This window comes from Lepidothrix coronata, unplaced genomic scaffold, assembly GCF_001604755.1.
Source record: "Lepidothrix coronata isolate B3197 unplaced genomic scaffold, Lepidothrix_coronata-1.0 Scaffold43, whole genome shotgun sequence".
Lineage (NCBI taxonomy): Eukaryota > Metazoa > Chordata > Aves > Passeriformes > Pipridae > Lepidothrix > Lepidothrix coronata.
The window spans coordinates 1667713-1693850 of record NW_016690223.1 but is presented as its reverse complement, the minus strand read 5'-3'; the positions used below and the strand labels follow the sequence as shown (position 1 = coordinate 1693850).

Below are 26138 nucleotides of genomic sequence, written 5' to 3'. Positions count from 1 at the left end.
AGACATTGGAATGGGCTGCCCAGGGAAGTGGTGGATTCTCCGTCCCTGGAGGTTTTTAAGATGAGACTGGATGTAGCACTTAGCGCCATGGTCTACCAACCACAGTGGTAGTGGATCAAGGGTTGGACTTGATAATCTCAGAGGTCCCTTCCAACCCAGCTGATTCTATGATTCTATGATTCTATGCTATGAGACATGTATATGGCAATGAGTTTGAATGTGTGTTTGCATCCACCTTCAAAACTATCCACTTTGAAGATAATGTAAATTCTGGACCTGGAAATATTTGCTGCTATCATTTGACATACATTTTTTGACCAAATGACCAAATACAGGCTAACTTCTTGTTGACTGAAAAAAGATGTCTTATTTTGTACTGTTTAAGATGCAGTCACACGTGGCCTGACCTTTGAGACACAAGATGACTTTCTCAAACAAAATGCCAAGGTTGCCCAACATCTGTCTGAAACTGAAAAATCTTTAGATGAAAGACAAATAAAAATTGGTATATGACAATACTGAAGTGATTCAAGGAGTAAAAACCAATTATGCTATGACTTTTATTGTGGTGGTAAGTAGTACTTCACCTCATCAAATTCAGTTGATAGCAACCTAAATGGCAGTTTTTGCTCAGCTTCTTTTCCCAGCAAGAGTGTCAGGGTAGATGTGAATATTTGCAAAGGGCACTAAATTAAAAAAGTATAATGTGGAGTATTTTCTAGTACAGGTAAAACTTGGTAGAATCAGACATCGTGCTAGGTGTTTAGATTCCAGGCACTACTAGATTTTCCAGCAGCTGGTAAAACTCTGCAAAACTTCACTGAATGCTGGACAATTTGCTTATCTTAAGTGTTCCACTACAACATCTAACGGTATCACAGCCATTTAGATTAATTACTTTCCTAACTCTCCTCAAACTTTTCAAATGCAAAGTAATAAGGTCTTCCTGAGGAATCCTTTTCACCTAAAAATAAATTTGCACCAGTTAAAGAGAAAATAATGTAAAATAATACTTGATGTACTAATTATAACACTCTTGTGTTCTTGTGCATTTGTTCTTGTGCATTTGTTCTTGGCTGACCCAAAAGTCACTTATCAAGTTTATCTGACATGAGCTTTTATAAAAATAGAAAATAAAAACAAACAAAAGAGTATCATTTTAGCAACTTTAATAGCTTCGCCAAACTTTAATCACTTGGGCTGAAAATTTCCATGATAATTGTCTGCCTTGGCCTGTACAAACTTAATTCAAAATTGCTCATAATCATACTCTAATAATAACAGCTACAGAAAAGTCCTTAGAGGAATTAATAATTTTGTCTTTAGAATAGGGCTTGACTAGCTTACAGCAAATACAGAACAGTCACACTCCAAACAAAGAGATTAAAGCAAAATTCTGAACAGCTACTCACTAATAGCACCATCTAACCTGAATGCTGAATCAGACAGATCAGACAGTGGTCCCCCCAAAAAATAGGGCATGATGATGTTGCTCAAGGCAGTCATATAACGTAAACAACCAAGTTCAACTTTAATCGTTCCCAGCTTTTATATGCTTGAACTTGCAATGCAATGCCTTTATTTGACTGTGTGTTTACATGTGTACACCTGCATGCACACATAAATGCAACAAATACACAAATCGAACAGAAACAATGCATTCAAATGGTGTGAGTTTTAAAAGAAAACACACATTACCTGTAAAGGAGAAATTCAAACTATTCATCTAACATGAACACATAGTTCCACATTCTGTTATTTGGCAGTACCATTCAGGCTCCATAAGATGGCAGACCTGCATACATTTACCAGATGTTGGTGTAATGACATATCTGTAAATACACTGCTTTTAAAATGGTTGCTTTAAATGGATGGGGCATGTTTTCAGTCAGAATGTTTTGAATGTGATATATTTAGAACTGTAACGAACTCTGTTCCACATTGCCTTTGACATACTCTCTGATGGCTTTGGACATGGCTTACACAGAGCACCCATAAAAAAATAAAATGTAGCATCATCACTCTGAGCTGTAGAAAGTACCATAACTTGATTAGTGTCACTCTTTCTAATAAACATGTAATTGGTATTTATTTCCATTGATTCATTCTAGAACTTTTGGTCAAAGTAAGCTAATTCTTAGAATATTATTGCTCCCCTGAACACACCAGAGCTCTTGAGGTTATCTTTTTAACAGGCTGCTTTACGGGAGACTGTCTGGGGTAACAATGATTTTCTTGTGAACCCTGAAATTGATATATTTATTTCCCATTGAATGATGATGTCACTTCTAAAAGCTTTTTTCAGGTTCTCTGATATTAATGTAGTTCTATTATGTGTACAGTCATTATAGTAAATTAATACAACAAATTTGTTTTATGAGTCACATAAGGTTGTTCTGGAGAATACTCTGGAGAATTCTGGAGAATAGTCCAGAGCAAGGTGATGCCTTTACCCCTTTACCAGTGCTTTATACCAATTTCCTTTCCATTTGTTAAGATCTCAAGCTGTTTTAGATTTAAGGTTTTCAAACATAATTTTTTTCAAAACCGTTATCACACTTTAAATCACCAGGTAAGAAACGAAATGATCTTTGCAATCTCACTTTTATGTTTCACTTTAGCAAACTCGCACTCATTAATGTTATAATTACACAAGCATATAATTTTCCCATAAAGGGTTCATTGCACTTGTTCCACTTGGCTAGGATTACAAGAAGAGGAGGCTAGATTGTGTTTAGTATTTTTAAAGAGTTCTTTGGAAAAAAGACAGTAAGAAGTGTTCATGCCAGCAGGAAAACAGTCTGTACTCAGTAAGGCTGTGAAAAGGAAATCACAATAATTTAAAAATAAAAACGGTTCTACTTCCTAGTAAGCAAATGGAATAAGGAAAATATATTACCAAGGACTCAAAATCCCTCCACTAGAGCATCAGGAACATTATCCTGAAAACTGTATTTAGGAAAAGAACTTTCACGAGAGTCAAGAAATCGAGCTGTTATGTTCATGTGCAAGTTTGCAATTTTTTCATATATAAACATACTCTTTAATGATTGCTTAGCAGTGAAACCTTATTTAAAACACTGCTCCCTGACACATTCACAGGCTTCTTGCTGACTCACTCTTCAAGAATGGGATTTTGAAAAAGAGCAATGAAAACACTCCAGCAGCAGAAATACTGAAGAATTTAGATAATGAGTGTCTGTAACCTACTTCTACCTTTAAACGGTTACTATATCAAACTTCACAGATGCGCCAGGAAGTTCTTGCTGGTTTAAAAACCCCATCGTTTTTAAAGCAGTCCTGTAAGCTTCTTAGTGGTGCAGAGGTGGCTTTATTTGTTTGCTTCTGGTTTATCTATGCTTTATCTAAAAAAAAACCATACAAGCGGTTATGGTACCTCTGCAGCTCCCTATGGAACCGGGCTGGAGCAGGTTCTGGCCAGGCCCAAGGGGACCACAAGTCCCAGATGGATGCACACGAACCTCGTATACATCGGCGCAGCTTCGCGGTTCGGGGCTAATTTTGCAGAAACATCTCTTTGTGCTGAAAGATTTTGCAGCGTTTCAGCAAGATATTTCAGCGTTCAGTCATCACTCCGCCGAGCACATCCTCCCCCAGCTGCCACTCAAGCTGTCACTTGGAGCAGCGGTCCAAGAGACGCTCCTCACACCGCCAGGGGCAGGGCACAATAAGCAAGTTTGTACTGCCACGTTTTGCACCTCTGGCACCCTGTGTTGTGGAAAAGGAATGAGAAAAGAGGCTTTTGACTTTCTGCTGCTTTTTGATATAGAAACAGGGCTCTAAAGAGGTCACTGACTGGGGAACAGCTTCTTCCTGCCAGCACTGACTCACGAGCCAAGCAGTTGCTAGCTGCAGCGGCACGAGGAGGCGGGAAATCTAGCGCTGGGCCTGCCGATGCTGCCGGGAAGGGCCTGAAGCCCTGCGGAGCTCCCCAGCCCCCGCGGGCGGTGCGGGCAGGGCCGGCGGCAGGCGGCCATTCCCGACCATTCCCTGCGGGGCCGCAACCGCCCCCCGGCCGCGCGCTGGCACACGCACCCCAGCATCCCCACTTGACGCATTGCAGGTACCGCGCGGCCAATCAGTGGCCGCGACTCTTACCAGATAACCATTGCGGAGCCCCGTCAGCCAATCAGGCACGCCTTCACAAAGTGCTGCCTCAGAAGCCACAGCACCGCTTCCGTCGGATGTCGCCGTGCCAGCGAGCAGTAGCCTTCCGCGAGAGGATATAGGTCCCGCCGCCAGCCAGCGGGTCGCTGGCGGGAGCTGCCCGTGGAGGGAGGGAGGGAGCTCGGATCGGACCGGACCGGACCGGATCGGACCGGATCGGATCGGACCGGACGCCTCAGCGCTGCCTCTCCCTCGCTGGCGTTTCAGGACCTGTCAGGGTGCGGGGTGCAGCCGCCTTCCCCCGAGCCCGGCACAGAGCGCTCCCGCTGCGGCCCCGCTGCCCGCGGGAAAGGGGGAGAAAACAGTGACCCTCGGGAGGCTCTGGGAAAGCGGAGCGTTCTGTGCTGTGCCACCTGGGGCTCTGCTGTTGGTTGTAACATTAATCGCCATCAGCAGTTCCTGCGTGGAGAGCGGGAGAGTCACCAGCGCCGAGCCGAGTCGAGCCAAAGCCTCACTTGAGGCGAACCCTGAAGTGCCTCCAGAGGAGCTGCAGAGCTGCCTGTGCCAAGTCGGCAAATGGCATCTGCGGGAGGCACAGCTGCGAGCCCTGCAGTGGCTCTCGCTTAATTGTGAATGTCGCCACAGCCTTTGGGAGCGCCGGCAGGACCCGCAGTGCTCAGCGGGGAGAGGTGCAGCCCCAGCGAGGTCTTGCCAAATAACTTAGATCTTCTGTGGCGAACTGAAGCCCCCGGCATATCGACAGTTATTCCTCTATATCCTGCCTTTGGGGTACCTGGTTAAAAATCCACCCCCTTCCCCAGACCCACTGACCAAGAATAAATACACTTCACTTAGAAGCGCAGGTTCGGGTGTAGCTGTGTTTTCGTGCCAACGCAATGCTGCCGTGCGAGATCGCTCTCCAAAGGATGTTGTTCCCTGGCCCCCACTGCAGACGGGGGGATTGGTGCAAGGATGTCAGGACAGATGAAATTCAACCAATAACATTGTTTTTCAAGAATTAAGCTAGATGACTACTTGGCACCCATGGACCCATCACAGAACAGAGTTCGAGGTTTTTTGGTTTTGGGGTTTTTTTGCACAAGCTTGTGGGCCAGCAGTACGTCCCTGAGGAGAGAACAAGATGAGACAAACTAAAGAAAGAAGTGGGAGGAGGAGTAGGAAGATATCTATGTTTCAGTGATTTAACCCCATAATAATAATAACAAAATAGTCTATTTTGAGTCTTTTGCTTTTTGCTTATTTGATGCTGAATACATTGTTTCAGTTATATTTTAGTTGAGAAGATTGGTACTCTGTAAGCCCCTAAAATAGAATATGGAGATAGAGACAGCAGAAGCAGAATAGTTGCCAAAATGAAATGATCTGGAGTGCTGAGCACTGCATCAGCCCACACACTGGCCCACCCCGAGGACAGTGATGCAGAGAAGTCTTAGATGGTGCTCCCTGCTTGGAAAAATGATGTCAGTATTGGCGGACCCGAGACTAAACCAAAAGCTAACCAAAATAAACTCATTAAATGTGCTTCTGTATAGCATAAAGAACCCATTCTCTGTGCAGTGCACCTTTGTGTTAGGCTTGTGCTCTTTAATAACAGTGCTGCTGACAGCTTCACAGCCAGCACATAACAGTGCACTTACTAAATATAAGTACTTCATTAGCATCTAACATACTTCTGCAACCACAAAAATAACAACAAATAGCCATACTATGGGGAAGGTCAATGGTGCTTGCCAGGAAAGGTGTGTGCACAAAGTGCTGCGTGCCTGGGACAGACTGGATTTTAGACATGTTCTTATTCCACAGAAGCTGATAGCCTCAGAATAAGGCAGGCAGAACAGAGGTTTAATTAGGTAGCTGATGTGAACTGTACCCTCCCAAAAAGGAGGGGAAGAATATCAGGCCCCAAGGGACAGCTCTACTTTTCAGGTTTATAAAGAAAGATTTTTCTTGATACCATTTCTGGAATTTCAACCATGATGGAAGGTGCTTTAGGATGGAGACACAAGCATACTCTAAGGGTCAGACATTTTAAGAGGCTGAACTTCACAGGCACTAGTGACCCCAAAACTAAAAACCTACAGTTCTAGACAACAAACTGCATCAAAGAGAAACCTTAAGGGGGATATCAGAACCTGTATTCTGGAGGCATCAGTTGTTCCTGTTGTTTAAAATATTTTGTTCACTAAAAGAGATGAGCCCTCAGAAGAGGACTTCCTAGGTACTGCCATGGAAGGTTCCCAGGGGAGAGGTAGTCCACTGGCTCTCTGACAATTAGCTACAGAGATTGGAATTTATTTTTGCAGTTTCTGGGAACTGATACTAGAAATGCATCTTCTCTTCAAGGTTGTTGAAAACCAGGATTTTTTTCTTCCCCAAAATGGTGATGAGGCAGTTATTTCATTATGAGGTGGGTTTAGTACTCATGCATGCACAAACAACATAACGTAGCTGTCTGAAGTGTAATGATTCCATAGTTTTCTTCCTGCGTATAAGGCAGATGAAGAAGAGTGGCACCTGGCAATGATGCTGGCTTCCAGCATCACTAGTTTGGGATGTATGTATAATGTGAGAGAAGGGAAGAATAAATTCCTAACTGGTGCAAATTAACATGGATTTGTTGACTTCAGGGCATGTTTACAGTTGCTGAAAATCTGTTCTAGAAACTATGATTCTGATTTAAAATTATGATCACCCTTGAACCGCGTGTGTGGAGTTGCTGAATTTTTTACCTCTAGTTGTAGCATGAAGACTTACGACAGCTCCACCTGACCCAAAGAAATTTTATTTAACATAGACCTACTACAAAATTACACTTAGTCCATTAGAGGATGTATCTGTGTATTTTACCTACCTATCTGCGTACATCATATATATTCTTATATATTTATTTGTTAAATTTATCTGGGATTTTTATTGCAAAATTGATGTCCTACTTTGCCCCGTGGGAGTATTCAGATGAAAATGAGTTACTCATGGACAAAGGAGAGGTGTAAAAAACAATGCAAACAGCTCATTTAATAATTTCTGTTATGTAAAAAAGCAATCTTGATTGTCTTTGAAGATTTTTTTTTTCTGTGTCAAATAGGACAAATTGAAAGGAGAAAAAACGTAACTGGAGTTGAACAAACTGATTCTCAGCCTTTTTTCAGGACTTAAATTCTGAAAGCTATTTGTTTACCATTGTTTATTATACCATTTTAAGCTATATGTTGGTTCAAAATCTGTAGCTAACAGCAACAGCTGTTCAGCTTTTATCAGTTCTAATGCAGAAATTTGAACCCATAAAGTAAACCAGTTTTTGGCCCACTCATTTTTCTAACATATTCTAAAGAAATAAATGCAAACTCAAGCCATTCCTAATAGGGTGAATCTGATAAAAAATTATTTTTTTTCTTATATTGTATCACTTAAAATTTAGAGGAATCCATCTACTGAAATTAGAAGCAGAATTTTTCTTATCATTAGAATGACTGTTCCCATATGCATCTTTCTATACAGAATATTTTCAAATATATTTATGGTAAAAATATATGACTTTTCTTTGACAGATATATTAGTTGGAGTCATCATCAGGAAATATTGTTCATGTGCGTGTGTCTATCAGTGAAGAAGCAAGACCTAAGTATGCTTGACAGTGTTATGTAAAAATACGAAATACTTAGCAAACACACACATAAATATCCTTTTTTGCATTTGATTATTGAAAAATAGTGGATATAGTTTGGCTTTTATCTGTAATAACACTAACAGTAACAAAACATAGAAAAATGGAACGAGTAACTTGTTTATACCATGAATCATCCAATGTTTACCTTTCTGTGAAACTGGCAATTACAAAAACTGGGAAGGAAAATCCTGTTTTCACATACTCCAATGTTTCTAGAGAACTCTTCATAGGACTATGAAGAAAGGTTGGGGTTTTTTAAGACTGTGTGGAAAAGTTTTATTCTTTTTAAATTTATTCTACATTTTAAGTGATAAAAAAAAGAGTAGGAAAAGGCACTTTGATTTAAAAGAATTGTTTTGTGATGTTTAATCTGCAAGATGTATGACTGAGGATATGTGTGGGAGCAGGTTTGTAATTCCCATCTTTCCAAGTCTTTTTTAAGATAGGATCTTTAAAATTTCCAATTCCAAATACTCTAAGTTTAGAAAATGAAACTTTTCAAATTATTGGGCCTTAAGGATGCCAATTTACATAGCTACATGGAAAAGGTTTCACTGATTTAATTACAATATATAAATAATTTAGTTCTAACTAATGGTTAAATCAGTTTTATATCACCATCTAAAACTTTACAAGGCAACAGACTCTCAGTGTAGGTAACAACCACTGATTATTCAATTACATAGATGGCCTTCTAGCACTAAATGCTCAGTGAAAATCCATAATTGTCTGTGATTCTGATGTACACCAGTTGGAATGAGACAAATGTAAAGAAATCACAAGCATGTAAAAGATTGGGGAGTTTGGTTGGGTTTTTTTCCTCTCTTATAAAAGGAACAGTTATGTACAGGAACATGTATTTACCCATTTAAAAATGCTCCAAGGTCTGGAACTTTGAATGTTAAGATGAAAGCAATTTTTATTTTCACATCTTGTATAAATGTGGTAAAAATCAATTCTGTTCTAGGTTTTTGTTTCAATGTAGTTCCACCCACTTATTTGCAACCTGTGAAGCTCACAGAGTATTTTATAAGAATACTCGCTTAGATTTTCACAGCTGCCCATGGCATTTAGAAACATTAATTTTTGTGGAAAACACTCTCCCCAAAAAACATTGCCTATATGAAGAGAATTTTATGGAAAGTGTAAACCCCCTATTTTCTGATATACCATCAGAATTCCAGTTGACTTGAAAAGCAGTACAACAAACTTAAACCTAGTTTGGGTAGCTCACATATATAACTGGTATTTTTATAGGTGTGAAAATAATCATTAATTTTTTTCCAGTTGCACAGATGATGCATGCACATATACACTTGATTTTGGCTTCTTGTACATCTAACTTACTATAAAATGGTTATCTGTGCTTATCACCATAATATCAGCCTCCCAGCCATGCATTAAATGATATGACAAACTTCTGTTCATCTATTTTTACATCCATTCTCTCAGGACAGATGTCTGTGAAATGTTCTGATTTATTTTGTTTTGTTTTTTTTTTTTTTTAACTTATGTATATTTAATATGAGAAAACAATTGATACATGTGTGACCGTGTTCTTCAGTGCTTATGTTAACAAAGCCAAAGCAGAAAAGTACACCTTGTATGTAAGTAGAGGGATTTATTATTTTTTCGTGTTCTCAACGTGAAATCCTTGTGATATCTTATGCTGCTCCCAAAGAATGGACATGCTGAAACAAAGACCAACACTATAAACTTACTCTCACATTAAGGCAAAACTTAGGAATACTAGGTAGAATGGTTGCAAGTCTTCTGCTGCAACTAATACATTTATAAAATAGTATTTTCTTACTATTACAACTCAAACACAAGTCAACAAGACTATACTTAGAGAGTAAAGTAATTTAGAACAGTAAAGCTATCCAGGCAGAATTCATCTTAACAGCTATTGCATAGCCCTCTGTTCATAGAAAAGCTCTGTAGCAATGAGATGGCCAAGTTGTATAGTGTCAGGCACAAGTACTGAGTAATTCCATGGCCCAGTCCAGCTCCCACTGAGATTCAGGAGATTTTGAATGAGACTGTAGAAGATCCTGGAAAATCATTTGACATTTTATGTCATTGGAATGACAGGGGAATTTCTTGCCTGCCCACAACTGAATGTAAATTTAAGGGAACAAAGAATACTGATCAAGATCTAGCTGTATAATTGAGTGAAAGCAAATTTACAAGTAGCAGGCAGATGCCAGTTTAGATGATTTTATTTTTTACATTAAATAAGCAGCAAAACATTAGTGTTCTGCTTTGTTTACATTTATCACTGCCATATGTCAAATTAGGAAAAAAATTCCCCTTAGTCAGAGTGGTATTTTGGAACATGAGCTGTGAAATATTTTCAAATACAGAATGATGCAATTTAACAGAAACTACTGCAGAATCTAGCCGTAGCACCTTAATTGATCATCCTGAAATTTTTCTTAAATAAAACAAGATAACTATATTCCAAACTACTTTAAAAGTAACTTTTTTTTTCAAATTCCATTTTTAATATAAATTAATTATTAACATGAACCATAAAGAGTTGGGAAAAATAGACACAAAAGGTTAAAAAAAAAAAAGAAAGAAATGCGCAGCAATCCTTCTACTCAAAGGCCCTGTTAATCTTTGGCAACATTCACTGAATGTGACTGAGTGGCTTTCTACTTTGCATTTCTAAGTTTCATCATGTATGTCCAAACACATTAATGCTGATAGTTTATAAGAGAATCTACATAAATTTTAATTACTTGTCTCATAGTCTCTTCTCAACAGTTAAATTTTATCCCTTCGCTTTTTAACAAGTGAAGGCTTGGATCAATGGAAGAACATATTACATGCACTTAAAATTAACTTTAAAGAGACTGAAATAAGGCACTCACATTCTAAACTGTCACATTTAAATGTTGGTAAGAATATTCTCCTGATAATACCTTCAACCTTCCATTTTAAAAATATTTTGGCCAAAGACCATGAGACTGCATTCGCTATTTATCTTTGCAAGATAACTGTGCAAATTTATTAGCCCAATATTTATGTAGAATTCAGTGTTTTAATAATAAGATCTTCATGTGTAAAACCAGCACAATGAGGTGAACAATTTGGACATAAACACTGTTCTTCACACATCCCTGTGAGACTCGGGGAGTTCCAAGATTCTCTTACCCAAGCAAATGCTCACACCAATCAAACATTGTACCATGTTTTCCAGAAAGAAATTAAGCGAGGAAAATGAGGGCTTAAAATTGTTTGTCTGGTTTGAAAAAAAAAAAAAAAAAGATCAATTTGCATGTTCTTGCATAGCAAAAAAATAAAAATAAAAAAATTCAGCATCACTACTTAGTAGTTAAAAAAAAAAAATTAAGCATCTTAAAAATAGGAGGCCAGGCATTCTGCATCTAAACTGGAAGCTGTCTATAAACCTATCATTTGCAACCTAGCCAGCTGCAAATCGTTTTTCTGACACTGTTTCATATCCTAGTTCCTACACAGATGTTAGAATGATTTGGGGACCAAACTAGGACACATCAAATGTGCTATTTTGTTTGCTATGAGAAATCCTTCTAGATTGCAAACAGGTAACTGTTGAGTTTGCCAACCTATCATTGCTTTCCAGAAAGGCAAGCAAATAAATTTTAACTTCAGTGGCAGAGCTATTGAAATTGTTAAACAAACAGAACCAAACTGATTTTGGCTTTATTTCAAACACTGAAAGTATGCACTATTTTTCAAAATCAGAAAAACAGGCAAATGAATGTTAGATTTAGTGCTATACTGCAAGCAGGTTTATTAGAATTATGACCTCAGTGAAAATACTGCTAGCCTCCCAATCCAGAGAGAGTCCCAAACTAAAACCTTCAGCTAAAAATATCTTGAACTACAAGGAATCTCAAAATCTAAGGGAATTTGTCCTGAATGGAACCAAAATCCTAGATTCCAATGTGGGTCTGTGTTTGTTTGTGCTTCCATACCTATTAAAGGAAGTACATTTTGAATGCTACAGTATTTACTTGGGCTGTTACCAGTTGGAGGACAAAATCCTCAAGCCCAGACCTGACAGAGAAGAAATGAAGAAAACACTTGACATCAGGACATGCTTTTGCTGCCTCTCACTTGCAGGCTCCTGCCGTTCTGATGAGAAGGGGCTGAAACGACACCTCAGTTGTAAGCCATCTGATTCTGGCTTGAATTTTACTGTCATCTGCATTTTGGCGTTTGACAAAAGCCCTATGATTAATAAAAAGGCAGCTGTGCTTGCTTCAACATTTCAGTTCTACAGTCGCTGTAGCAGCCGCCTTGTCACCGAAAAAAAAATTAACGTTATTAACGCTTCTCCCCGTCCCCGCGCCATCACCCTTTCCAGGTGTCGCTCCGGGCTCCCCGGGGGAGCGCGGGCCCGCACCGCCGGCGGGGATGCTGTCTAGAGAATAAAAAAAGCACCGGCTCGGCCGAGATGCCCTCGCTCCGCGGGTCCTAGCCCGCAGAGCGGCGGGAACCCGGCGGAGAGGGAGCTCCCCGCCGGCTGCGCAGGCACTAGCGTTCAGCGGGGAAGGGCCACTGGCGGGGCCGGGCTGCCCTCGCCCCTCCGGGCGCGCTCGGCCGCGGGGCTGCGGGAGCGGCCCCGCCGGCAGAGGGGCGGGGCCGGGCCGCGGAGGGGGCAGGGCCGCCCGCCGCAGTCACCTCGCACATACCGCGCCGGGAGGAGGGAAAAGGGCCCCGCTCCGGCGGAGGGATACAGCCCCACGTATATAGCGGGACGGCGCAGGCTCACAGCCCCAGCACTCTGCGAGCCGCGCCGGGAGGAGGCAGCAGCCGCCGCTCGTGGTCGCGCAGTTCGTGCAGCCGCCGCCGGGCCCGCCATGGTAGGGGCTCACTCGCTTCGCTGGGCGCGGCACGGGGCGGCCGGGCTGGTGCGGGGGCAGGCGCGCAGGGGGCTCGATGCGGAGTCGGGGACTGTCGGGTCGGAAGAGCCAGGCTGTCCCCGGGGAGGAGCGGGGAATGGGGTGGGGGGAGCCCAGCGGGAGCCCTTCCCGCCCGGATCCCCGCGGGGCGAGCGGGCTGGTGGTTGCGGACGCCTCCCCTCCACCTCCCCGCCGCGTTTCGCGGGATCGCCGCGGGGCTGCGGCCCTTACTCATCCGCCGCTTCCTTCCCGTTTCCTCGGGCCTGCCGTGTTGGCGCCCCGGCCCCGCGCCCTCCCGCCCCGCCTCGCCTCCCCTCCCCTGCGGAAAGGGCCGGGCGCGTCTCCCCGGGGCCGCGGCCCCAGCGCCGGGCAGGGCGCGTTGCGGGGCGGGGCGCGGGTCTGCGGGCGAGGATCCCGCTCGGCTCCGGCACCAGCTGCACTGCGCAGGGAGCGGGGGGGCGGCCGGGGGAGGGCACCGCGCTGCAGCTACTGCGCCCCCCCATCCCCCAAAAAAAACGCAACGGCGGCGGCGAAGCCCATCGCTGTCTGCATTACATCATGTCTCCTCCTCTTCCTCCCGGCCCCCGCGCACCCCCCGGCCGCGGGGGACCGGGGCGCAGTGCGCGTTGCTCGGTTGGAAGCGGCCCAGGGCCCACATGGGGGCTCGGAGGAGGGGGTGCAGCCTCCCCTCTCCCCGGGGGCTGCGGGGGAAGAGCCGCTGCCTCCGCTACCCGGGGGAGGAAGGGGGATGGGGAGGGAGCCCAGACGCCCTCGCGGCTGAAGGATGAGGACGTGGTGTGGCCCCCGGCTGGAGAGGGAGGGAGGGGAATCGGGGACGCACTGCAGCAGTGGGTGGCTGCTGGCCGGGAAGGGCGCCTGTTGCGCCGGCGGGCTGCGAGCCTCCCGCCCCGCCGGGCCGGCGGTGCCGCCGGAACGCAGCGCAAAGCATCCTCCGGGCGCTGCGGGGCCAGCCCGCGCTCCTCGCGGGAGAGAGCCAGAGGAAGGGCTGGGGTTTTCCCGGTGACTTTTCGCTTCCGACGAGAGCGGCGATACAGTTGCAGGCTGACCTCTAATCGCTTTTTGGCAATCTGGGTGTTCCTCGGCTCTGTCTCTGCATCTCCCCTTCCCGTAGGAGAAGGTTGACATCACCAGGACAGGATCTGATGACTTGGCTGGGTGGGGTGATGGCTCCAGCCCTGGGTACCTTTGTCTTGTAGCTGGGGCGAGCGGCAGTGGCTGTGCCTGTTGCTCGGGAAGGTGAACCCTTTGCGGTGTAGAGTCGGGTTGTGTGCCTCGGGCATCGCCGGATGTGCGAAGGTTTTCAGGGGTTTTGTTTGGGTTTTTTTCTGTGTTTGTTTTTTGAATTTGAAATACGATTTTTAGAAACGTTCAACCAGCTTCGACTAATGGGGCAGTGAGCTGGTACTGTGGGCTGGAGGTTTTTTGCCGAGGTGTGGCTCTGTTTCCTGTTCTGCAGGGCACTGAGTCTGTTATGTAAATTCCTTAGATAATCTTTAAGTAAAACCTCGCATTTTCTGGAAAATCGCAAAGAGTGCAGGAAGTCGAACTGGATTTTGAACACAAGCCTTCTGCTGTTATTAAAGAAGATTTATTAAATTTGAACTCTGTCTTTAGCTGGTACTGTTTCTACCCTTTTCTCCCTCACTCAACACACTGTGCATATAGGGAATTCTTTAGTCGTTACATACAGACATAAAAACAAACAAACACCACCATTCCACCCTGCAACATCTAATTACAGGTGAAATCTGTGTGTTTCCCTTTCCAGAGAGAGCAGATTTTCAACCCTGCCCTATTCTCCTGTGCGTGAGCTTAGCAGATTGTGTAGCTGATTAATTCTCTGTTGGATTTGTTGCTCTTTACTGCAGTTAAGTGCTTTTATACTTAAATAATAGTATTTTTGGACAGTAAAGGTGCCTGCTTTCTCTGATGGACAAAATTCTCTGTTCTGTTGGTAAGAAGTCCAATAAGATGAGTTTAAGAGGAGTTAGTGCCTTGTATTCTCCAGTATCTGTGATTAGGTGTGTAAAACCCCCTTTTCCCCCCCCTTTCTTAATTACTAGAAAAAGGCATATTTTTCCATAAAGAACTGGTTAGCTCCTTTGAGTCCAAACAGTGGAGCTTTTTGTGATGCTCTATCCATAGATAAGGGAGAGGCTTCTGGAAGGATGTGACTAGCACAGTTAAGCTCTGGAAAGCCTGTTTGATTGCCCGCAGGGCTGTATACCTCTGGATGCCGCAGTGGCCTCTTGATGTACAGAAGGTCATAAGCAGGTATTTGAAAACTTACCACCTAAAATTATGTATAAAACAACCCGTATACCATGATGAAGCACCTCAAACTGTTTGGCTGAGGGGGAAAAATATGATACATGAAAACTGTCATTTTCTTTGTCAGAGGTGGCAAAAATCTGCGTAATACTGAGTTGTAGTTCCTCCTAATATTCCAGCAGAGCCCTTTCTGTGGAGCTCACCAGGGCCGGTGGTTGCCGCGGTGAGGCGGGGAGGGCGGGCAGGGCTGGAGCGGTGGGCGGCCTGTCAGCCCACGCGTGTGCAGATCCCCTCACGCACTGCTGGGGCACTGTACTGCCGGGAGTGACTGTGATGCGAAACCCCAAACACATGTCATTAAGGATTTCATGCCTCTCTGACCAATTGCAAGGAGCTTGCCTGTGTCCTTCACTGGACCAAATTGGATTCACCAAGTTGCAGGATGGCATGTCTGCTGCTTCATGTGCAGTTCCGAAAGAAGTTAGCTTATATGCATTTGGAAACAGCTGTATGGTGTAGGTGAGTGGAGTCTCCTTGCAGAGGCAGAATTCCAGGGTTTGCAAGTGGCTTGTGAAGATAATGATAAATCACTGCTGAAATTTAAAGGAAATGCCTCATGGCTTGACATAGCTAGAGATGAACAGTATTCTAAAATGTTCTATTCTTCGTGTAGGCTGATCAACTGACTGAAGAACAGATTGCTGGTAAGTGTTTTGATGAGAATTTTTTTTTTTTTTGCTAACTCTTGTGACTAAAAGAAAATAAATTATCTCAAACATAATGGAAAAAAACCATTTTTGACAATTTTACGTCTGTTACTAACACTGTTCTGAAAAGCACTCACTTGAAACCAAACTAGAAAAACAAACAAAAATGTTCTGGAATTTTACTGGTTCATTGCCTCTTCATTTAGAGTGCTTGTTCCTTGGACTACAGATAATGATTTTTTTTTTTTTTAGACTTTCAAACTTGAGCCAAGTACTTCTAGATTTCCTGCAAACAGAAATAATTGCTAGACTCAAATGCACTACTTGGAGTCAAAGCAGACCTAGGTACTCTTTAATGAAGATAAACTAGAAGTGAAATGGCAACAAATAAATCTCATATGTGTTTATTGCACATTATTATAAGCCAGTGTCTTTTAAATGAAACTTTTAATAGACTACCTGTAATTCAGACTAGTTAGGGAGAAGGAGCGTTATTTGACCTTTTGTAGACCAGTCACCCACTTCTGGCTGACACTAATTCCTGTTGTCTGCTGCCTTAAAAATAGGTGGTAAATGACAACGCTTTTGTTCCTATAAGTCTGTTAATGGTAAAGGGAACCCAGTGGGTCCTTTCACTTACTGCAAACAGCTGCTGTTTACGGAGCAACTGTGCCTCAGGCAAGATGCAGATGCATGGAAATGCGTTATGGAGTTGTAATGCAGATAATAGCCACATGAAATAAGTTTGAATATACTGTGCAAATTGTGTTGGTACTATAAGTAATTTTTTTATTGGTATTTGAGTGTGTTCATTCTCTCAATACATGAACAGTTAGATAAAATGAGAAAATATTTCTTAGAATTTTACCAGATCTTGTCAGTGGAATGTGTTTTTCATATGTGGTTTCTCTCATGCTCGTGATGTTACTAAACACTGGGACTGTTTCTGCCTCTAGAATTCAAGGAAGCCTTTTCCCTATTTGACAAAGATGGTGATGGTACTATCACAACAAAAGAACTGGGGACTGTCATGAGGTCACTGGGTCAAAATCCAACAGAAGCAGAATTGCAGGATATGATCAATGAGGTAGATGCTGATGGTAAGTGTTGGAAAGGTGCTGTGATCATCTTAAATATATATGACCTCCACACCTGGGCTTAGACTGCATAGGGAAGACTGTGACGTTGACCCCTTAAAGCAGTTCCAAAATGCTTGATAGAATCTAAACTCAGAAGGTAGTCAAAGATGCTAGCAGCATTAGTGGGACTGCAAAAAGGGGGGGATGGGCAAAGTTATGCTATTTGTCTTTAATATTTTATGGGTCACAGGCTTCCCATTGCTATCTGGCTTGCCCTGACCTGATGTTAACCTGTCTTTCCATCCATCTTTTCTGTACGTGTTTTTTTCAGCTCATGTTGCTCTTGATAACTTTACCAATATTTGTGGTAAGACTGGTAGGAGTGGAATAGTGTTTTCAATTCTTGGAAGTTTAACACAACAGGAAGAGACTATATAGTCTATGTAATGTATTAGACCCCCTAATAGATGGGGGTATAGGGGAAGAAAACCCTTCCCACATCAAGACTAACAAAATTATTTTAAATGCATGCCAGAAAGGGTCACTACACATTTTGTTTCTGAAACTCCACATGGGCTAACAGTTATAAAAAGGAAAAGTGCTTTTCAACTGATGTCAAGCCTTTGGTCTCATGTTGGTTGTGACAGTGATTTTTCTTTAACATCTTTGTAAAAGAAGAGTGAAAGTGTATTGGCAAGAGTATAAATTATCTGAGTATCAGGATATGTTATTTAAACTACTTTCTTAAAAGTGCAAATTGACCTTAATTGATAAGTCTTTGCAAATAATGAAAAACTTCAGGGTTTGCAGTGGTACACAGAGGTTGTGTATAGTGACTTCTCTAGGCGGCAGAGCACAAGGCTATTCTGGTAGATTTAAAACAAAAGGAAACTGAGGACTTCAGATAAGTATGCCTGCCCATCTGTTTAAATTTGGTTTACAGCAGAATGCTTTGCTGTTATTCTACATGTTCTTTGAGGATTTTTCAAAGCTGAGTATGAGATGTACTCATATTCAACTGGTACATAAAGCTGGCCATGATAATAAATAGCTGTGTATGTCTCAGGCTGGAATCCTTAGGATGCAAGAGTTTTCTTAAACTGCATTTATTTAGCTGCTTTGCTGTGTTTACACTATGAGTTTGAATACTTCTTTCAAGCAATGGGTAGCTCTTAGTTGCACAGTATTTAATTCAGTTTTGTAAACTATTTAATAAGCCTTTTTGGCATTTAAAGCTGAATCCTGACTATGCAAATCTAGTTTTTTCACGATACTGATTTTCTCCTAGCTTTGAGCAGCTTGAAGTTTACATCGTTACTTTTCATTCAAAGCTTAAAAATCTTAGGGGTGAGACCTGGATGTTAAACAAGGATTTTCAGTTTTACAGTCAAATACCTATAAGAACACCTACAGCTAAGATTATTGGTAATAACAAATAGTGGCAGCTTTTCTCTTGTCATTGGAATTTGCAGATCCTTGTTGCCCCCTTAAAATGGTGCATTGCTTTTGTGGTGTACAGTTTGGGTTGATAAGGCAGTTGATTTTTAGAAAGAAACAACTATTTATGTGCAGTTTAGTGAAATGTAGTTCTCCAAAATTTTAGATAACCTGGATTTGTAGTGCCAGCTTTATTATACATTTCATTCTGGAGTATTCCATAGCAATTGAGAGATTCTAAAGAAACTAAAAGATTCATTTCTGTGGGAGTGATTTGAAGTAAAGATGAGTCTTATGTTTTAAGACTGGAGCATCAGACTGACATTTTACTTGCAGCCTGGGTGGCAAATGGTATGGCTTGACCTGGAGAGAAGGCAACAGTTGATTTCATTGTGCTGAAACAGTGGCTGCTGTGGCTACTGCACGCTGTAATACAAAAAAAAGCAGTGGTAGCAATTTAGAGAGACGAACCAGTTCTTCTATAAGTATAGTTAACAGAGGATCTGTCAATCTTGGCTAAGTAAAATGCCAGATTTTTTTTATAATAGAGAACAGCATGGAAGTTTAATTTTTGGAAGTTTCTTTTTATTAAGGCAATGGCACTATCGACTTCCCTGAATTTTTAACCATGATGGCCAGAAAAATGAAGGACACAGACAGCGAGGAAGAAATCCGTGAGGCATTCCGAGTCTTTGACAAGGTATTAATAAAAGTACAACTACTCTTTAGAAGCAATAATGTTTATATTTTCCTCGGTGTTTTCTCTCTTCTTATCTAGGAGGAGAAAAAGTCCTCTAGTAGAAGCAGAGGAATTAGAAACAGAGTAGGGACTGTTCTGAAAATAGAACTAGGACTGTTCAGGCTGGTTCTGCCTGCTTTACACAACAAATCTAAGCTTAAGGTTCATCTATGAGGAAAACTTTTTGGCCTTTCCTTAGGAAGAGTGGAATTTAATGCTTGGGGAATGTTGGGGGTTTTTTTGAGGGGTGTGGGCAGAGGGGAGGATTTTTCTGTACCTTTGGACTTTGGGGGGTGGAGTGAGGAAACATTTGCATGGATGCACAAGGTTTTATACTACTTTATGGAAGCTTTTAAAGTCAAGATGATGTCATCAGTATTTAGAGGGACATGAAGTGTTGCATGTTTTGTTTTCAACATGTGAACTTTGAAGTTGCTTTCATAAAAACTTAAAAGAGGTCAGCTTCCTCCACCTTGTTTAAGGGTACTTGAGCATATGTCAGTTTTCCAGAACAAGGGTTCCCCTCTTTGGATTGTTAGGATATGACATGTTATAAGAGAATTGTGTTGAGTAGTGTGGCTGGTGCAGCTGCGAAGCTGATGCACACACATGTGTGGAAGGCGGCCTTACTACTACTTTTTATAGAAAAAAGTGTTAGTTTCTAGTACTTAGCTGAAAATGTGCTAGAAGTTACTTGATTAGTACTTCATCTACCCTGTGGGGTTCTTTCTGCAGACTAGATTAGTGTTTAAAGCCACTGAGGTAGGTTATCTGCTGGTGATGGCCATGTCCTGCTCTCAGATAATGTATTCTTCCAGTATATGGGATTTCTGAAGTGGCTGAGGATGAGATTAGGTTTAGGTATTACTAATGGGGACACTAGCTTAGAAGTGTCATTCCCCCTTTTTTTTCCCCCACAAAACTTTGCACAACTCCTTATGAATAAATACTTTCTTTGATTTCATTCTATATTATCTTATCCAAGAAGCCTGACATAACACTATCTCTACAACCAGAGTGAAGGTGGCTAACACAGAAGAGAAAGCTGACTTTATTCCTGGTGGCGAAATGGGTCTCTCTTTGGCCTTGCTTAGGCTGCAGAGACTAAACAAAAACTTTGTTTCTTTTTGTTTCTGTGTTTATTTATGAAAGCTCTTTAAAAGCATTCAAAATACCATTAAAAATACCTTATCACAAGGACAAGTCAGGCATGCAGTTGTTATTACAGCACAGTAATTGTATAGAAGGATATGGTGTCATGCATGCCTCATAAGGCAGTGGGACTTGTACATACTGCAGTATGTACCGTGTGCCAGGTCTGTACATCTGTCCCAAGTGCCATGAGGCTAATTCAGAAGCAGTTACTGGAAACCTAGATGTAGTTTCTGAGTTAATCAGTGTCGGGATTGTCGTTCATGGTCTTGTGCAACTCTTCTCTCATAGGATGGCAATGGCTATATCAGTGCAGCAGAACTACGTCATGTTATGACAAACTTAGGAGAAAAGCTAACAGACGAAGAAGTAGACGAAATGATCAGAGAAGCAGACATTGATGGGGATGGGCAAGTCAACTATGAAGGTAAAAAGATGCTTGTCTTGACTCAAAACCATTACTCAGACTGAGGAAGGCCTGTTGTATAAGGCATTAATTTTTAATACTTGAGACACTGGTTTATTTGCTTGTCCACTTTTGTGGACAAAACCTTGGATGCAGTGAAAGGTGCTTTTTTATGCCAATTGTATTGAAGACATTTTTGAGTTGAAGTACTCTAGAGACACTAAATCACAGTGACTTTTTTATCTTTTCAGAATTCGTACAGATGATGACTGCAAAGTGAAGAGACCTCCTTTACACCTTTTTTCCTCTAGAAGAATCAAATTGAATCTTTTACTTACCTCTTGCAAAAAAAATGTTCATTTATTCATTCTGTTTCTGTATAGCAAAACTGAATGTCAAATTACCTTCTGTCCACAAACTGCATGTAATGGTTGGTGGTCCTGTCCCCAAAAGATGAAGTTAAACATCAGTTTTACAATATAAATAATTGTACTACCTTGAAAATAAAAAAAAAAAAGGAAGCACTTAGTGAACTCAAAAGTTCCATTTGCTAATGACTATTACACTGTTTGGGCTGGCCAGTTTTTCATGCATGCAGCTTGACAATTGAGCACAGTCAGACATGTGTATTAAAAGGAAAAAAACAACCTAAAGGATCCACTCTTTTGTTCAATAGTGGATTCTAGTTCAATTTGTAGTGTAAATTGTCATAGCTGGTTTACTTTAAAATTGGTTTATACCTCAGGATGGTATGCAGCAAAATGGTTGAAGGATGCAAAACTTAAAGAAAATGCCCTAAAGGTTGAATGGTTCTCCTGTACGTAGCAGTGTGCTCCAAAAATACGATGATCTTAACTATGGATGGCATGTCTGTGTTAAAATACTGGTTTAACATTGTCTGCATTGCACTATAGTGAAACGGGTGTCAGGCTGTTACCGTTCACAAAATTTTTAAAAGAAACCTTCACCAAGGGAGCATCTTTGGACTCTCATGTTTTTAAAACCTTCTGTACCATGACTTGGAGCTGGCGGAGTAGCCTGTGGACTTCAGCACAACTATCAACATTGCTGTTCAAGATATTACAATTTATGTCCATTCCAAGTTGTAAATGCTAGTCTTTTTTTTCCAATAAAAGACCATTAACTTAAAGGTGGTGTTAAATGCTTTGTAAAGTTAAAATATATATATATAATTGAGATAATAAACCAAAAAAGCAGTAGGAGGGAAGTGTTTCTATGAATGACTTGCTGCTAAATTATAATGCACATGTATGCAATAAGTTATCCCCTATCTTTTCAAGATGGCAAGAACTGACCTCCTGTAACCCAAGACCTTTGCTATAAATAAATGAACTTGTGCTTGCCTTTCATATTACGACAATGTTAATTTAGTTGGTCTCAAAGTCGTGTAATGCTGACTCGTCAACTATCAGCACAGAAGTAACACCTCATTTCACTACAGTGGAGAGCTCTGAGCATGCATGTCAATACTGGGGAAACATGTATAGGTTGCTTATTCTTTTTGACAGGTTGTAGAAACTAGTTGGAGAATTTAAACAGCATGGACTTCATAGATATCTATGATTCTCAAACATGCCAAAAATGCATTTATCTACCCACAGAAAGAAAACAAAAGGACATTTTACAGTATGTTCTAAAAAAACCAAACTAAGCCTTTTTGGAAACTGGGGCTATGTCTTGACTTATCTTCTCAAACACTTGCATGAATTTTGTGGGGTGGAGAAGAGGACTAGGGTTAATTTAAAAACAATCTTGTTATTTCTGCTTTGCATGCACTAGCAGTGCTTAGTCATTCCAGTTCTCTGAATAAATGTTCTCTGATCCTTCAGCTTACCCATGAATGAGTGGCAAAGCAGCCGTGTGCAGTCTTCTTTGTCTGAAAGAAGAATGCTTTTTCTCTCTTTTCTTTTTTTTTTTTTTTTTTTTTTTTTTTTTTAGCAGCAGAGCCTCCATGTGGAAGGCTTTTATGCTTGGGAGGGAGGGATTACTGCATAATCACTTGACTGTAAGTTTGTTTCCAAATGTAACTAGAGTTGCAAACCTTAATTGCTTAATTGCCTTTGGTTTTGGAGAGTATTGATACTATCTCTTGGAAGAGATGCAAGTCTCCATTCATCCTGTCTAACTGAGGTGCCTGTGTTAAGAATTTGGTTGCTTGAAATACAGCTTTGCTCAGTGAGGGGTCAAGAGACACCTCCAGAAGGCAATTGAGACTATCTGCCTTCACTGATATTTTTATTCTTTTCCTGGGGGGTGGGGGGAGACCTGGGTGACTAGGGACCCAGACACCTTAACAAAGTGCCTAAAGGTTAGATGGGCTGAATGCAGGCAATTGTTTAGATATCATTTGTTGCAAAGGCTGATTGCTGTGGCTGCTGTCTTAGCAAACTGGCCACATGATGGGAATGTCTGACTACCATTTGAAAGTGGAGTCTTGCATAGCAGCTGCAAACTGCTACTTCAGTAGTGCTTGAGAATGGCTGCACTGATTCTGTAGACCAGCTTTTAAAGAGAACATACTCAAGAGACAGGCAAGGTAGGAGCAATGGTTGCAGCTCTGAACTAATTACTTCTGCCTGAGTGTGCAGAGATCTTATCTAGTAGGTAAATGCTTCTTACCATCTATCTGTCATTCACTCACGGTTGGTAGGGTAGTTCATTTAAGAACAGCTGCTTTTAGCTTATTCAGTGTGCCCTGTGCTTGCTAGCAAACAGACCTCATCCTGCAAGAGGTTCTTGGCTTGATTAGAAATTGTCTGGCAGTGTGCAGTGTTGGTATGCCCTGTAACTGAATCTGCCTGGAGGTATCTAATTATTAACTGACTTCAGTACCACATCAACCTCGAGTAAATGTATCCTCTGTACAGGACTTTAGCTCTGTTCCCTTCTGCATAGTGAATATCTAGAAAATGAAATGGTGTCATCGAGGTTCTTTTTTATTTTCTTTTTTACTTTTTTTTCCTGTGAGCGTGTGTGTGTGGCTTTGGCTTTTTCCAAATGTGAAAGTGTGGGCTGGATACACTTGGTGCATGGCTTAGAAACATGGGACTGGAAAGAACTTCCTGGGTCATCAGATCCAGTCCCCTGCTATTGCAGGCAACCGTGTCATATAATCCTTTTAATAAACTGATCAAGCTTAAACACCTGCTTGTAAGTGGCTTGTTTTCATGGAAGTTCTGTAACTCATGTTGCTCTCAACTGATGCAAGTAATATATGAAATATGAAGTTAATCAAAAGGTCCTCCAGCTTAGCTTTAGGTTTATCATTACATTTATCTAACTGACTTTCTTGAACCTGTTATTCTTTGCACAACACTCAGGAAAGTGTTGAATCTTTACACTCCCTTGCTATGAATAAGAGTTGGTGTGCTTGCTTATTTTTTTTAAATGGAAAAGATGGATGTCTGGCTTGTTGAAACCTGTTAGATATGTTAATTGTCAAGGCAAGAAACAATTGAGTTACTTGTATTTGATACATAAATTTAAGGTTAGAGTATACATAACCATTTTTAAAACACATCAACTTGCAGTGTAGTTTTATATTTAATACTGAAATTGTACTGCTAAAGTTTAAACTGCTGTTAATCATATTCCTCTTCTGATCATAATGAAAAAATAAAGGGTAAGAAAATGCTTAACATAGATTATTCATTATCATGCTTATTTTATTAATAATTTAGGCATTGAAATGTCTCCAGGTACGGGGCATCTGTTTGGTGGAGTGGGGTGGAGCAAGGGGTGGGGAGGGTTACTGATGTAGAAAATTCTTACCCCCCCCAGTCATTTGTCACACAGACATAAAAAACTGTTCAAGAAATTTATTGATGCATTAAATGCACATGTGGGTGTGTGATCTGTGGGCAGTGCACACTGCTGAGGCTGCCAGCCCCTGCACCCTGTCCAGGCAAGTGCAGAGTGGGGTCAGAATGTATCTTGGTCCCTGTATTGCAGCACGTGTGTGAAAGCAGATCCTTGTTCCCAGGATCCATCCTAAGCTAAAACCACAGTCTTGGGGTTTAGAAATGTCAGAGTTAATACAGCTTGCTTTTCCCCTACCATGAAACTAGCACACTTGTCTTACTGCAATCCAATTAGGGTTTGGGGTTTTTTCTTTGGTGGTGGTTTCTTTTGGTTTGTGGTTTTTTTGGGGGCGGGGGGGGTGGTTTCTGTTTGTTTGGTTTTGGTTTTGTTTTTTTGTTTTAGTTTTTTTTTCAATTCAATGACTAAGTTAAATGGGACAGATAGGACTGTGGCAGAACCACAGCATGTTCTTTTGACACGCAGACATATATCTGTCAAGTGAAGAGAACCAATGAAGGCTGATGCCATGTTTTTCCTGACTGACATTTAGGAGACCAAATAGGATACTTGCAAATCGAGCAGGTGGACCTTTAAAATCAGTAAGACAAACACATATAAAGTTGTGTGGGGATTTTTACGTAACAGGATTGCAATTCCAAAATAATGATGATGTTTTTTTTTTTTAAATCCAAATACAAGATTTTGAACTAATGAATTAGATGATGAATTGTGTGAAGAACTGGAGTTCCAAAGATTCTTGGTGTTGTTTGCTATAGAAAATTTGTATGAAGGCTCAAGTACTTAACAGATTTTATACATTCTAGGAACCCCTATCAGTGAGTATCCTAGGGAAGCATCCAGAGGATGTTTGAAAGAGTTGATAATTTCTTTGATAGTAATAAATCAGTTTTCAAACTGAAGTGGCCAAATATTCCAATAAATGGCAGAGCTGCTAATTAGGTAGACACTAAGAGGACGTCTTACAGTCCCATGGATGATTAAGCACAGCTGTTACCTAGCAGTAAATGAGTGTATTGCTCTCCATCCTACTAGTGACTGTAAACAGGAGCAGAGCACGCTTTACAGCACAGCCCTCCCAGGCACCAAACTACTGAACTCCAGGAGAAACAAAAAAAAACCAACCATTTGATACAAAAAAAGAGTGTATTGCAGCAGGGGGTTAAATTTCTCCCATGTCCCTGTGGAGTCTGAGATGCTGAGTGACACCAGCACCATATAGCAATCCTACAGAAACAAAGCTGAGGAGCAGGTCTCCCAGCATTGCCACCAGTGACCCCAATAAATAGGTTGCAAGTTGTCCTTTCCAACATCCCTACAGATGCTGGACAAAGCTAGCCCTACCTGGCACTGAGTACCACAGCCTCGTTTGTGGTGTCTTCTTGTTCTCTCTGATCTTTCCTAGAAGCTTCATTGGCTGGGAAATCTTGCATAAACCTCCTCTGAAGAGCTGCTTTTGTTTCAGTTGCCTTAGAAGTCAGCATCCACAGAAATACTGAAAGAATTATTCATAGTGCAGTCTTTTCCTGACAGAAACAACTCCTAAGATAGTCGTTGAAGTACAATATGAAAACTGTGCCAATTGCCTTAAATTAATCAACATTATTTCTGAATTTTTTTTATTTATAGATCTCTAAATATGATGTATTTGAAAAACAGATTCTTGAACAAAAGTCACGGTTGCTCCACCATTTGCAGCATTTAAAATGAACACAATATTTGAATAGGACCCAACTGAATCAACTGAGAAATCCATAAAAAGGCATTAAACA

At 41.4% G+C, this 26138-nt stretch overlaps 1 protein-coding gene across 1 annotated transcript; it reads left to right on the top strand.

The window, feature by feature from the left end:
- The first annotated feature begins 12481 nt into the window (after positions 1-12481).
- On the top strand, positions 12482-23688 carry CALM1 (calmodulin 1). Its single transcript, XM_017813825.1, has 6 exons — positions 12482-12675; positions 15680-15710; positions 16670-16813; positions 18823-18929; positions 20412-20547; positions 20778-23688. The coding sequence occupies exons 1-6, from the start codon at positions 12673-12675 to the stop codon at positions 20804-20806; spliced, it is 450 nt and encodes a 149-aa protein (XP_017669314.1). The 5' UTR covers positions 12482-12672; the 3' UTR covers positions 20807-23688.
- Positions 23689-26138: the final 2450 nt, after the last annotated feature.